Source organism: Phycomyces blakesleeanus (genome assembly GCF_001638985.1).
Source record: "Phycomyces blakesleeanus NRRL 1555(-) unplaced genomic scaffold PHYBLscaffold_6, whole genome shotgun sequence".
NCBI lineage: Eukaryota > Fungi > Mucoromycota > Mucoromycetes > Mucorales > Phycomycetaceae > Phycomyces > Phycomyces blakesleeanus.
Window position 1 is genome coordinate 875,924 of NW_017265139.1, and position 13,596 is coordinate 889,519.

At 36.1% G+C, this 13,596-nt stretch overlaps 6 protein-coding genes across 6 annotated transcripts; 2 read left to right on the top strand and 4 right to left on the bottom strand.

The window, feature by feature from the left end:
• Positions 1-392: 392 nt before the first annotated feature.
• PHYBLDRAFT_180483 (hypothetical protein) lies at positions 393-1,299 on the bottom strand. The gene is made up of 2 exons (XM_018438322.1): positions 1,065-1,299; positions 393-977 (listed from the first exon to the last, which is right to left on the bottom strand). The coding sequence occupies exons 1-2, from the start codon at positions 1,251-1,253 to the stop codon at positions 471-473; spliced, it is 696 nt and encodes a 231-aa protein (XP_018294058.1). The 5' UTR covers positions 1,254-1,299; the 3' UTR covers positions 393-470.
• Positions 1,300-1,460: 161 nt separating this feature from the next.
• On the top strand, positions 1,461-2,826 carry PHYBLDRAFT_143006 (hypothetical protein; the record flags this gene model as incomplete). The annotated part of the gene is made up of 8 exons (XM_018430918.1): positions 1,461-1,526; positions 1,616-1,767; positions 1,829-1,923; positions 2,012-2,061; positions 2,139-2,283; positions 2,374-2,558; positions 2,626-2,641; positions 2,735-2,826. 8 exons carry the CDS (start codon positions 1,461-1,463, stop codon positions 2,824-2,826), a joined length of 801 nt encoding a protein of 266 aa, XP_018294059.1.
• Positions 2,827-2,977: 151 nt separating this feature from the next.
• Positions 2,978-3,904, bottom strand: PHYBLDRAFT_132104 (hypothetical protein; the record flags this gene model as incomplete). Its single annotated transcript, XM_018429468.1, has 3 exons — positions 2,978-3,433; positions 3,521-3,610; positions 3,706-3,904. 3 exons carry the CDS (start codon positions 3,902-3,904, stop codon positions 3,132-3,134), a joined length of 591 nt encoding a protein of 196 aa, XP_018294060.1. The 3' UTR covers positions 2,978-3,131.
• Positions 3,905-4,168: 264 nt separating this feature from the next.
• Positions 4,169-5,802, bottom strand: PHYBLDRAFT_165996 (hypothetical protein; the record flags this gene model as incomplete). The annotated part of the gene is made up of 4 exons (XM_018435349.1): positions 4,169-4,422; positions 4,567-5,085; positions 5,135-5,230; positions 5,307-5,802. 4 exons carry the CDS (start codon positions 5,800-5,802, stop codon positions 4,169-4,171), a joined length of 1,365 nt encoding a protein of 454 aa, XP_018294061.1.
• A 2,595-nt stretch (positions 5,803-8,397) lies between these two features.
• PHYBLDRAFT_165997 (hypothetical protein) lies at positions 8,398-10,878 on the top strand (the record flags this gene model as incomplete). The annotated part of the gene is made up of 7 exons (XM_018435350.1): positions 8,398-8,675; positions 8,854-9,025; positions 9,345-9,521; positions 9,578-9,659; positions 9,719-9,918; positions 10,036-10,447; positions 10,859-10,878. 7 exons carry the CDS (start codon positions 8,398-8,400, stop codon positions 10,876-10,878), a joined length of 1,341 nt encoding a protein of 446 aa, XP_018294062.1.
• PHYBLDRAFT_59556 (hypothetical protein) lies at positions 10,847-13,359 on the bottom strand (the record flags this gene model as incomplete). The annotated part of the gene is made up of 9 exons (XM_018440518.1): positions 10,847-11,001; positions 11,291-11,435; positions 11,682-11,784; positions 11,880-11,969; positions 12,201-12,275; positions 12,346-12,539; positions 12,621-12,708; positions 12,827-12,976; positions 13,028-13,359. 9 exons carry the CDS (start codon positions 13,357-13,359, stop codon positions 10,847-10,849), a joined length of 1,332 nt encoding a protein of 443 aa, XP_018294063.1.
• Positions 13,360-13,596: the final 237 nt, after the last annotated feature.

Sequence of the window (13,596 nt, forward strand, 5' to 3'; positions counted from 1 at the left end):
AAAAACATGACTTTACTGGGAAGTTATAGCAATTAATGGCCTATGCTGTTATTTTTCTTGTAGTTAAACCCCAAATAATCTATAAAAAACGCTATATAGCTAAGAGCTCCTGTGATAGCCATAGTATTATGATAGACAAAGAAAAAATCGAATTTTATTTATCATATGAATAATTATCACCATTCATTTCTCATAGCGTATTATTCAATATATATGTATACAGCCAAGACTCAATATAGTGATGTGATTTAGCTTCTCCCACTATTACAATTATGAGCGTTCATTAAACCCATGTCCCTATACACACTACAGACAAACTTATCTAGTACATATAAATGTTTCTTTTTGTTAAAATCAATTCATAAAAAAAATCTGCGTTAAATAGAAAAGGTAATGACATCGATGAAAGTTTCATTCTTTTATTGTGATATAACTATACAGTCTATACAAGGTATTTTATATTATTAATTTTACTTTGAGACCTTCATATCTCTCCAGCTGGCAGTTTCAACATGCTCAATCTGTCTTTGCTGCCATGCTTCCATACCAAGGAAGCTGGTCTGTAAAATCTGGCAGATATCACCATGGGCAACAAGAATAACAATCTTGTTTTCCATTTTGTTTTCAATCTCCTCGACAATAAATTTAGTAGCTCTATCAGCAACACTACTAGCAGATTCACAGCCAAACTTGCTGTGTTCGCCATGATCAGGGGCATCGTTGTCTTCTTTCCAGCATCGATGATAGTTGTCGTCGTGAGTCATATCAAAAATACCGAACCAACGCTCTCGCAGAGCAAGATTGGGAGTAGGCTCAGCAACCTTGCCATCCAAAACGGTCTCGTTCAACACTGAGCGAATAATCTCGGCGGTCTGACGTGTTCTCAAGAATGGAGAGCAGAACATCTTGACCGGTTCTTCATCTCCATAAGGTGCTTTTTGGTCAGGGAAAAGATGCTTGGAGAGTAATTTAGCAGACTAAGGAAACACACACATATATATAAATAGGTAAATAAATGTGTTGGATAATAATTATCGAATTTGAAAATATGTGTTAGTACATACCTCTCTAACTTGGATTTTTCCAGACTCGTGAAGACCATATCCAGTACCAAGTGGACCACCGGTCTCAGGAATAGCGATGTCAGGATTAGAGCAGATCAAATGAGCATTGTTGGCTAGAGAGAACCCATGTCTTGCAAGAATATAATGGTTCTTCAATTGGCTTGGAAGGTGATTGTAGGCGGGAGTCATGATGAAAAAAGGTTTGTTTTCTCTTTATTTTCCTTCTTGCCCTGGAAATATAGTTGAAGCTAACTAGTAGATAACATACCTTACCGAATTAGGTTCATATCCTTTTTGACTTCTAGCGATGACATCTTTTAACTTTTTGATTGAATTTCCGCTAGAGTAGCTTTATTCTCAGAACTTGATGCAATAGAGTTCTTTTTTGAGATAGACATGCAAAGATTTGCAGCAACTGAAGATCTAACAAGTGTCGAATGGCGTGACACTAATTGGCTAGAGGTAGATCGATGTATATATTATATATATAAATAAATATATTCTTTGCAACACTGCACAACAGCTATTGGTATTGACTCTCAGAAAACAAGCGTGTCGGTGGATTCCAAAATCAACAGATGGTTCTCGATTATTTTGCAATGTCGCCATTCTGGGATAGACAATGCAACAATCAGGTTTTATCTATGCAGACGCAATACAACGATCTCAGACAACCATACGAAGCGACTGTAGAAGCCTTGAGGTAGTCTCGATCTACACTCAATAAAAAGACTTGACATTAATCTAGAATTCCTAAATTAAAGAAAGATGACTGGAATCGAGTTTGCAGTTATTCATGAGCAGCCACCCGTATGGGTCATTCAAAAAAGATATCGAAGAGGACCTGCACCTGATGATGGTATTGATAGACTTATATAACCTTTAATCAACAACGGCTACTCATTTTACAAAAGTAAACCCTATTGCTACATATTATATTACTGGAGCCAATGTATATCAATCGCCCACTATTTATTCCGTTATTGCTAATAGGCTGGTAAGCAACTCGAGAATTCCTACGTTGATGTTGTGGTTAAACGCAATATCTTATTTCATTCATTCTGTATTTCACAGTTGACCAGTCTTTTCCATGTCAACAGTGCATTCAAAGAGACTCAGGCAATGATGGAATTTCATCCAGCAAAGGGATATAGCTGGAAAGCAAATAACTCAACTAATGAAAAGCAACCTGTTACTGCTATTCCAGAAAAGACACGAGGTAGATTGACAAGACTTGAGGAGAGGAATGAATCTAATAAAAATATTCTTTATTATTATATATATGCTTTTTTCTTTCTTAAAAAAAAAGGACCACAGCCGAGTAAGCTTCGAGCACAGGAAAATCAAGCATTTCGACATTGGATGGACCGTGCTATTGAGGCATCAGCAGCAAGAATTGCCCAGACTCGGCACTCACTAGATTCACAAAGTGTAGAGGGAAGTAGTCAGGGATCAAAGACAGCGACAAAGATAGAGCCAGGAAGTACAAGTGCAGTAAGTGAAATAGAGATATTTTATTATTATGTCTTCTGATGTGATCTTATATGACTTTTTTTTTTAGATTACACAACAAAGAGGTACGTTGAGGATACTGTGAAGATATATCTTATTTGATAAATAAGAACCTTGAGAATTAAGATGTGTTATTAAAAGGGCTGTTGATTCTGTAGATGATTCCACAGGAAAACGCCAAAGAAAAAAGACGGACGATGGTAACTCTATGACTAATAAGCGTAAGAAGAAGGCTGGAAAGCAAACCTGATTCGCCTTCCCTTCACTTTTAAATCGACCATTCATAAAAAAAATCCACATAAGCCAGTGGGTATTAATATAGCATAATGTAATATTAACTTTAGTGCGACCCCCAATCTAAGAACTTTAGTTTAATACTGCAAAGAAATAGTACTTAATTAAAAGTTTATTAGATGTTTATTTATTTTTCCTTGTTGAATATTCATTTTTTTTTAACAGAAACTTCAATAAATGTATATTTTCTATAAATATGCGTGTGTGTGTATATGTACTTCGTAAACCATTCATAAAAAAGGTCCAAGTTCAGACATCCTATTATTTTCCCTTCAATGCCTTTTCTGCTCTTTTAATTGAACCTTGGTCAACCTTTGGCTGCCTTTTTTCGGGGAAAATGCCGAGTGGAGACTCAATCCTGAAAGGTCGTCTGAGATCACCCACAGTTTTTTCTCCCCAAACATGAATGCGAGCTTCTTTGGTCAACAAGAAGGTCTTAAAGCCGAGAACAGATTGGACAATTATAGGCTGGACATAATGGAACTGCAAATGTAAAAATGCAACGATTGCAATACCCGTGAATGCTTGCTTGATATTCTTTTTGATTTCAGCTACATCGTAATCTATTTTTAATTCATTAGCCCAAGAGTGTGATAAGTAAATAAGGCAAGCAGGTAATAGGACCAAAAAATCATGAAGTCTTATCTTACCAAGGTTTGTAGTATTTACAAGTTGATCTTCACCACCAGTGCCGTCCCAACCAGAGTTACTGGCTTCTACATAACGGAGTACGGTATGATCTGTATTTTGATAGAGATAGAAAAAAGTTAGGTTATCAACCAAATACGCATTTTTATGTGCGTGCGTTTTAAGTAATTTAATAGTGTTTTGTTACCATTCTTCTTGCGGACTACAGCAATAAGCCAATAACCGATGCCAATGATGCACACTTGAGTTACAAGGTAGATGGCACGGATTAAAGGAACATACTCGGGATTGTCCCAATGGAAAGTCTTAATCATTTGGCGGGTAAAGAAAAAGAAGCCAACATTGAAGAGTTGATGGTTTAAAACCGTCAACAAGTTTACTGTCATTGTTTGAATGTATAGAAGAAGCCAAAATTCTAGGCCTGTTTTTTTGCGAATGAGTATATGGATTTGTGTCGGACAATGAATTACAATAAAAAAAAGTTTGGGCATCAAGCAAATTGATAAGATGAATCGATAAATTTTATGTATATGTGTATGTGTGTATGTGTGTATTTTTTTATTAAAGATTTCCGAAAGTGAGTGAATGATTTAATGCGTGTAAGTATATGTGGGGTGTAAGTGAGGTATGTAGTTAATATATAGCTTAATTCAAAAGTATCCGCCAGCGGTTTCAGCATAACGTCCAGGGCGATTTTGCATCTCTCGTTGACTACGCTGAGCAGGGCGTCCGTAGCTTGGAATTGAGGGGTTAAAATCCTTATCATTAATGTATTGTTGTGGTCTTTGACGTGGTGCTGAACTGGGATCTGTTCCTCGAGAGTTTTCGTATTCCTGATGTCGGTATGATTGTTGTGGCTGTTGTCTTCTGTCATGTTCAACATGATTATCATAACGGCCTGATCCTTGCTGCTGATGGTATTGTGTTTGCTGGTACTTTTGATACTGTTGTTGTTGCTGTTGCTGTTGTTGATGATTTTGATGCTGATGCTGATGCTGCTGGTGTTGCATTTTCTGTTGTTGCTGGGAAGATTGGTGGTGGCTTGGACGTTGGTCTTGATGGTTTGAACGAGACTGATAAGAATCTTCGTAAGGGTGTTCTCTTGATGTACTCTGGTTTCGCTTGGGCTCATAATTATCGGCGCGATTGTAGCTCTGGGGTTGGCGATTATAATTGTCACCCGAGTAACTACTCTTGGGATTGTTGTAGATGTTCTCAGAATAAGGATCCTCTCTTCCTCGTGGAGCGGGTGGTTCTTCGTAAACTGTTGGTACTGCTGCCTGCGCTTGTCGTAGATCTTGAAGTTCTTGTTCTCTTTTAGACAGAACACGATCACTATCTGGAGTGCTTGCCCACAAACGTTGGCGTCTACCGACTGAATTTCTATCGGCTCTGACAGGCTCTACATCCATATGGCGTCTTTCCGGAGAGGTTGGTTCTGCCATTCGACGGGTAGAAGTACGTTCGTCTCGTAACCAAGCTGGAAGGGCCTCGCGCTTTTTTTCGTAATGCTCTCGTAGCACTCTTGATACATGAGATTCTCCTTCCCAGTCAGATTCATCGGATTCTACTCAATTGAATTTAATGGGTTGCTGTTACCTATAATTACTCCTTACCTGGACCCTTCTCATCCACATAGCTGGCTTCGGCTATGCTGTGAGTTGCTTGGATAATTTTCCCCCAAATCTTTCCAGTCTGCTTTGGCTTCTCAGCTGTTTTTATTTTATTTTAAAAAATCGAATAGGTTACAACCAAAGTCCAATTGAGAATTTGCACACGGATCCTTACCACTCTCGTTCAACTGTTTCCATTTTTCATTTGTTCTGACTTTTCCCCATAACTTTTTTCCAGTTACTGGTGGAGAGTCAGAATGAGAGTCAGGAAGATTGGCTGCGAATTTGTTGAAATAAATTGATTCTTCTTCGTCTTCATTTGGTTCTTCCCGTGGTGTAGGTGTAGATTTTCCAAAGCGAGCCCATTTGCTGGTAGTTGTGGTCTCTGAGGTGGCGGAAGACGAAAATTTAGGACTAGGAGGAAATCCTACTGTGGAGGTAGACGAACTTCCATATGATGAAGTGCTGCTCTCAAGAGGAGGGGGAGTCTTTCGGGGAACTTGCAGGGATGAGTCTGGAAGGTTTGCGTACTTTGCTGGTAATGTTGGCATTGCAGGACGGATCACGTCTTGACATTTGTGTCTGGCAGGATAAAGGCCGACATCATTGCCGCAATCTTTACAAAGTACGACAAGTGTTGATACTCGGTAGTCTACAACTTGCATTCCCATGGTTGGTGTGGAATCGATTAATCTAAAAAGCAAAGATACAACAAAATAGAGAAACTCGAGGAGGATCTTTTAAATGACCGCTTAAATTGTTATGAAAGTAAAGGGCACGAGGTGTGTGTTTGTGTGACAGTTCACTATTGGGAATCCTCCCTTCTAAAGACAATCATATCACTTGAACGGCACTTTCACGATCCTGGAACTTACTCACGTCAATGAGGAGAGGCTTGCCTTGCGGTTGCACTGGCAATCCAGACAATTTAGGCACCAACAAGCCCTTGACCCTTGGATATATAGTAAATTAACAAGCCAGCGGGAAGGGATCGACGCTTTTTACTAGCAATTTGCACAATAAAGTTCTTTGAGGTGATACGGACTGATTTTCTTTTATAGGGCCAGCTGTTAATACAAAAAAAAACTTCTTTCACAAGAATATTGACTACTAGAAGAAGAATCGGCTGACGAACTAGAATAGAATAGTAGTGAATTATTTTCTCAAGTTTCAGGTTAACTGATACATTTCATGTCTTGCTATACAGCACCAGAAATCACGGGGGATTTTAGTTAATAGCCATGGAAACTACAATCAACTATGTGAAAGCTTTATTAAAAGACCACTGCTGGTAAATACTTTATTGTACTCAAATTTTAGGGTTTAGATTGATAAAACAAGACAAATAGGACATGTATGTAAGATGAAATATAAAGTCCTGCCACAGGTTCCTTTCTTATCTAATCTTTATTCATTATAATAGGAATATTTTTCCTTTAATGAATATGAAAAAAAAAATGTTGAATATTTGAAAGGTAAATCAACAAATGTTTACAAAACTATAATTTAATGTGAAATTCAAAAGGTATAAAAGAATAATAAGTGTCTATATCTATATATTATAGAGTCTATTGTGTCATTGTTTTTAAACCACCTGAAATCAATCTGATAATAGACCCACGGTCGACAATAAAAGAAAAATTGAATTATCATATATTTGTATTCGAATACCACTCATTCAATCAATTACCTTGAGATCGATAAAAATTAGCGCTTTAAATTTAACAATCAGCCATACTAAATAATTTTTTTTCTTTGGTACAATCTCAACCCCCAAATAGTAATCAATATATAAAATAAAATGAAAAAGGGTAACTAGATATACATGAAATTATGTTAAATAAATCAAAAAACACAGTAATAGATTATCAGGGTCTAGTATTAATATCTAGAGTAAAGAAATTACACAAGAGCAATATTATTGTTCACTAGTGGGTCTTGCATTGATTACAGTCCATTTTGTATTCCCCCAATAAAGCTGCTTAGATCTCACCCGTTATTTTCAGATTAATGATTTGTGATTATATAATTGATACACAGTGAAAATAGTAGATTAACTGTACCTGAATCAAATTACTTTAATTTACTTAGAGTACTATAATTTAAAATAGAAATAAATTAAGAGAAAGAATTGTCCTAAATAAATAATATATACTGCAGAAAATAGCTTGTAATTGGACTACCCGGAGAATAGCACGCTTTCATTATACCCAGATGTCTATTGCCCCATGTTTCTTTATTTCTTATTTAATAACGATATTTTGATACATTACCGTACAATATATCTTGCTTATTGATCTCTAGAGCATAATTGACTCGTTTGACACATTTAAAGATGTTATTGCTTCTGAATAAATATATATTGAAAAATACAAATATACTATTGAATGATAATAAAAGACTGTTTTCCTTTTGGTACATCTTTTCAAAAAAACTTATCATGGAACATACTCGATTTAGGCAGCTTTTTAACGAACTTTTGCACCTAAAATGTACCCCTTCCAAGTCCTCCTGACTTAAAGGTAAATGTAAAATAAATAAATCCAGAATCATTATATTAACACATATGTAAAAGCTCAAATAATAAAAACTTTATTACTATCACTTTATACTCTAAAGCAATAGAATGAGAGAGAGAGAGAGAGAAATATCACGGGAGATTGATATTTAAATAATCTATACATAATTATTTTTGGAGGATGTTTCAATACACTTGGTATGGACAGACTAAAAGTTCAAAAAAAGGGCAAAAAAAAGAGCAAAAATTTAAGACATATCATTGGGCTAGAGTTTTAACTAATTTTGCCCTTTTTTGCCCTTTTTTGCCCTTTTTTTTTTTAACATCCAAAAAAAAGGGCAAATTTTTTAATCGACTCTAATTAGCTAGTTTTCTTCCGTTGCCACTAAGATTGAGAAGAGAAGCATTTTTTTATGGAGAAGATGTCCCATATGATGAGAAGTCAAGAAAAACTCGGAATTAAAGGTTCTCACTTAATGACATAGACGGGATTATATGCATAATTTTATCTAATATGTATTTTGAATTTTTTTTTTAAAAAAAAAAGGTGTGGACAGTCATAAATTAGTCTGATTGACTAAATTCTGGATGAAGTTGTTTTACCCTTTTTTTTTGCCCTTTTTTTGAACTTTTAGTCTGTCCACACCAACTGCTTAGTGTAGCCAAGTTTGAAGTCACATATCAACTCAAAAGGTCACCATTTATCGGATACTATGGTTCAAATACATTCCAACAAGTTAAAACAAAAATGACTGATGCACAATATGATTCATTCGAAACCATACCACCAAATTTTATTAAACTTAACATACGAACACAACAACAAGATACCCGCTCTGTCATTATACCACGCAATTCTTCAGTACCTCTTTTGAAACAAAAAATACAAAATGTGTTTGATGTAGCTATAGAACGACAGAGGCTGATCTTTCTAGGGCGCATCTTGAAAGATGATAAGAATCTTTTAGATTATGGTACAGCACATCCATTCGATGGAGAAGCTATTCAACTGACAGACACTTTATGGTAGAAAACCTTGATAATGGCAAGGTAGTCCATCTCGTTGTTCGCTCAGACAACGCCCCTTCTAATCCAATGAACGGTGTGTTTGTGTTTGTTAATTGCAATCTACTTTCATCAAACTTAACTTTACTATATCCTACACAAAAAAAATTACAAACAAAAAAAAAGATACACCAAATAGTCCTCGACTACGCCTTCGTCAATATTTATCACCCAGGCAAATTGTTATGGTGCGCTTTCCACGGATAACAGCATATGAGTCTCCTTCAATGACTGCCCGAAATATAGCTTCATCCAACAGCCTCAGAGAAAACACACCTGGTTGGACCAATCCAACTGGAAGAGGTCTTCCAGTAAGACAAAATATTATATGGAACTATTGATGTGTATATAAAAGCAAGAGAGAAATAACATCAGAGCTTGGATTATCTTCAGATGATTAATACTATTTTCGACGGTCTGTCCTCCATCAATCCATTCAGTCCAACTTCTCGTTTACGAAGGATAATACATGGGCTGTGGCCTAACACTAACACTAATAACAGCAACAACAACAGCAACAATAACAATAATAATAACAATAACAATAACAATAATAATGTGTCGGCCCACGTACGTTTGTTTTTTTATAAATAGAATTATGTGTTTTAGGTTCTCACTTTCAGTTGTTAGGATATTGCATCCTTATTTCAAGATAGAGAACCCCCGATGGTACGCTTTCGGCGCTCACTTCGACACTTACAGCAGACACTGCAAGGCATGCCAGAACCTCAACGTGTAAATAGAAGATTCTCACTGTTTATGCCGAGATCTGTGCGGCGATCTGCTGTCACATATTGGCCTTACTCGGTATGTATTTGATCTTAGAGGTTCAGTAAAAACACCAATATAACTATATTCTGTAGAGATCCATAGAAATGAGATTAGCGGAAAGTATTTCACATGCCAGAAACGCTCAATCGACATTTAACTCGACAACACAGCCCTGTAAGTTGATACCAGGAACAACAATTTTTTTTTAAAAAAAACTTATTCAATACAAAAAGCTTCAAATAATACCACAGGCCGTCGAAATGCTTTTACTGAGGACCCGACTTTTCTTTCGGATGAATATGTTCAAAATCCTCGCGAAAGAGCTCGTCAAACTGCAATAGCCCTTAGATTAACTGTACAGGCTATGAATCTAGCAATACCCAATCTGAGACACCTAAGTGATACTTTGCAGGAAGCAGGAGTAACATCTGAGGTATCATGCGCCACTCTTTGTTTGTTTGTTTGTGTATAGCTTATTTGACTGTACATATTTTATTGCATTTACGATACTCATTTCTAATTATTGTTTAATGTATATATATATATATAGGATGTATATCAACAGTTTACAGAGAGAGTGCAAACATCAACTGGATTATATGAATTGAGTCTATCCAATCAATGTCTGTCATATGTGCTTGCCAATATTGAACTTGCAGAAAGTAATAATCGGGTGTTTGAAAGAGATGGCCTGAATGCATCTGCGCACACTACTTCACATCCTACAGTTCACGAACCGGAATTAGAATCAAATAAAACACACACAGAGCAACCGTCCGACACGCTTCTGGAAGCTGAGCGCCCAGGTGGCTCACCTTCTACACATAATAGCTCACATGCTCTACCGTCAGCTGCAAAGGGGTTAAAACGAAAGAGAGAAGACGATTCCATAGACGAGACCTTTAATAAGAGACGTATCTCAGATAATGGAGAGGGTAGTACACAGCAGGACAAGGGTAAAGGTAAAGGAAGGTCCTCTTAAATCGCTTTTATTCCTATGCTCGAGAGGGGTAAAGTCTGGATATTGTATTCAGTATATAGTGGTCTGTTATGTAATATGTATGCTCTTATATAACTGCAATTCATTGTTTAATGTATTTAATACACACGACTCTTAATATACTATTTTATCTGTATTTGTGATATGTACGGTATATATAATATAAAGGTTGAAGTGGGTTTGGTTGGACACTTATCAATGAAAATTGTGAAAGAAACAGACCATTACCTTGGTAAATGTTTTTTTTTTCTTTACAGAAAAAGAATGACGCTGTTAAAGCTTTAACACAATAATTTCTTATTCAGTTGTGTGAAATCAAGTTCAGTTTTTAATATATGTATTGCATATATAAAACGAGCTTTTATTTTATCAGATTTATATACGGCATGTTGAATAAGGTGTAAACCTCTGTTGAATTATCCAAATGGAAATATCTCCATTTTGACTTCAATAAAAGAACAAGTACAGGTGGCTTACATTTATCTGTGTATCTACCAAGCTGTTTAAACTGCCCTGCTTTGGATATTTGTATATAAACAACAATAAAACAAAGCATAATATATACAAAATATCTCTTTCTCTCTCTCTTTTACTTTATATTCCAAGTCTTTTCTTAATGTCTTTTGTTAAAACTAAAGTCAAGAATATACACAAATAAAATATACTTACAGAGAATCTTTTTTTTTTCGGTTTATAATCTTGAACGATTTTTTTTAATTAAATTAAAAACATATACTACAAGTATACAAAGTGTATCCGTTGAAGATACAAATTTACATAGTCTGTTGAAGGCTCTAATTTTTACCCATGAAAAAGTTAGAAGCTACCATACTTGACGTATGATATCTCGGATCTTTCCTAGAAATGGCCTTGCTTCCGACCTTGGGAATCATGATAAGTGTGCAATGTACATAAGGGTAACACGTAATAGCAAATGTGCTGTGACGATAATAAATAAAAATTAACATATGTAAGTTGAGTTTCCTGAATTGCTTTTTCTTTGTATGCTTTTCAATTCATTTCTTCATCACTTGAGATAACTACACATATCATATATACACATATATTAATATCACCATATCAGCTAATGTACACATATAGATAATTAGCGGTTTATATGTATGTGTATGTTGCTTACCAATAGGTTTTTGCCTATGAGATGTTGAAGTCATAATTATTCAAGAAATATAGTGAGCAACGGCTTTACTTTGGCCCAGAATAAGTCGTGCAATACCTCCTTGAGAGACCTGTGCTTGGGCCTGCTCCCTGGCCATCAATAATCGTAATTCCTTGTATTGGCTTTATCCAGAAAAAATCATCATCATCGTCATCACTTCTAGACAATATGTAATTAGCTCCAGTCCAGAATGTTCTCAAAATCCAAAGACACTTACATAACCACAGGACTTTCTGATCCTTCCAAGTCTGAGGTATCTATATTCTCTTCTGATTTTTTGCCTTTGCCTTTGGCTAATATTGTTGACCTGTGCATTATAAATAAATCAATGTACACATACGTGTGAGAAAAGAAAATATTATGCACAAAAGTATATACTATTTCTTTTTCTTACGGGAAGAAGTTTTTTCGGACTTTAGATTCTGACGCGATTTTGCTGCTATCCACGGCTTGCTTTTTTGGTGGGTTTAGTGATACTGGACTAATGAGAAGCTTTGAGATACTCTATATCTTATACTCGGTGCTTTCCAAAACCTACTCTCCTGATCCATCATCAGTAGTACTTGAATTATCGTCATGGTCTGATCCGTACGATCGCTTTAGGTTGGAAGGACTTGTAATATATGGTCAAGAATTCTAGTAAGTATTTGATAGACCTCTTCGTTTGATTCAATTTTTTTTACCTATTAGTAAATATTAAATTTCCATTATGTTGCTCTTTGAAAGGAAGCTTTTTTCCCCAGTATGTTGGATATTTTTTTGGGCTTTCTGATTTTAGTATAGGTGCTGAGGGAGGAGCAGGGCAAATGCAGTTTGTAGAGGTACAGTGGCAATAAGGTGGAGGGGATTTAGTGCGTGTATTTTGTAGAGCAACAACCTGAATATTATTCCATAAATATGAGCAAATAGAAAAATACACGGTGGATATCCATATACAATTGTCTCCAAGATTTTCTACCTGTCTTTTTAATTGTGCATTTTTAAGCTTGAGCTCTTGAATCCTAGCCGTAGCACTTCGATTTGCCATTGCCTCTCTCCTGCGCTCACTTTAATTCCAAATCAGCAGATAGATAGATAGATAGATTAGATGATATTTACGGTATAGTTTTAGAGAATAACGTTTAGATATACATATGTATCTATAAGAATAAGAATAATACACACTCATCTGCCAAGGCCAGTTTTGTCTGATACGACGCAAGTATAATTGGAAGTCTCTCGTTTGGTAAAGATCTCCACATAGCTTTACTTTGTTTCCAGCCATCAAATAAACCTTCGTTCATTGCAGACTTTGCCCTGTGACGAAAACGTAGTCTATTATTAGCCAAACGAACAATGTTTTTGATATTGATAAATACGCCTTACTTTGCGATTTCTCCAATTTGCCTTAATTCCAGCCTAGTTCTCTCTCTTTCTTCTTTAAGCTCTTTTAGTTCACGCTTGATTCTTAGAGTTTCACTAACATCAGTAAGATCTGGAGAGGTAGAGTGATTCTGTCCGAAACTAGCAAATACAGGCCCAATAATTCCCGCAGAGCCTACTTCTTTATTACAATTCGGACACCGGGTTGCCCCACCAGCAATCCAGGACAGAATGCTGGGTAATGAAGACGAATGAGAAAGGGAAAAAAAGTTCACCAATGAGGAGAATGTCGATGGTTGTGAAGAATGCGGCTTACCAGCTGTGGTGAAACACATGCCGGCAAGAAAGCACCGACACAGGTCCTGAAGTGAAGCTATCGAGACAAATTGTACAAGAATCGTCAGCCATGGATACGATTGTACTAGTTGTAAAACTTGAAAAAAAACTATATATATAAAACGTTGGTTTGGAGGGTCGTATTTATTAAACTATTGTCTTGTAATTAGGCCACAGTTGTCCCACTATACAAGACTGCCAAATTTAAAGTGACTTGCGAAGTTTTAACTCCGTAA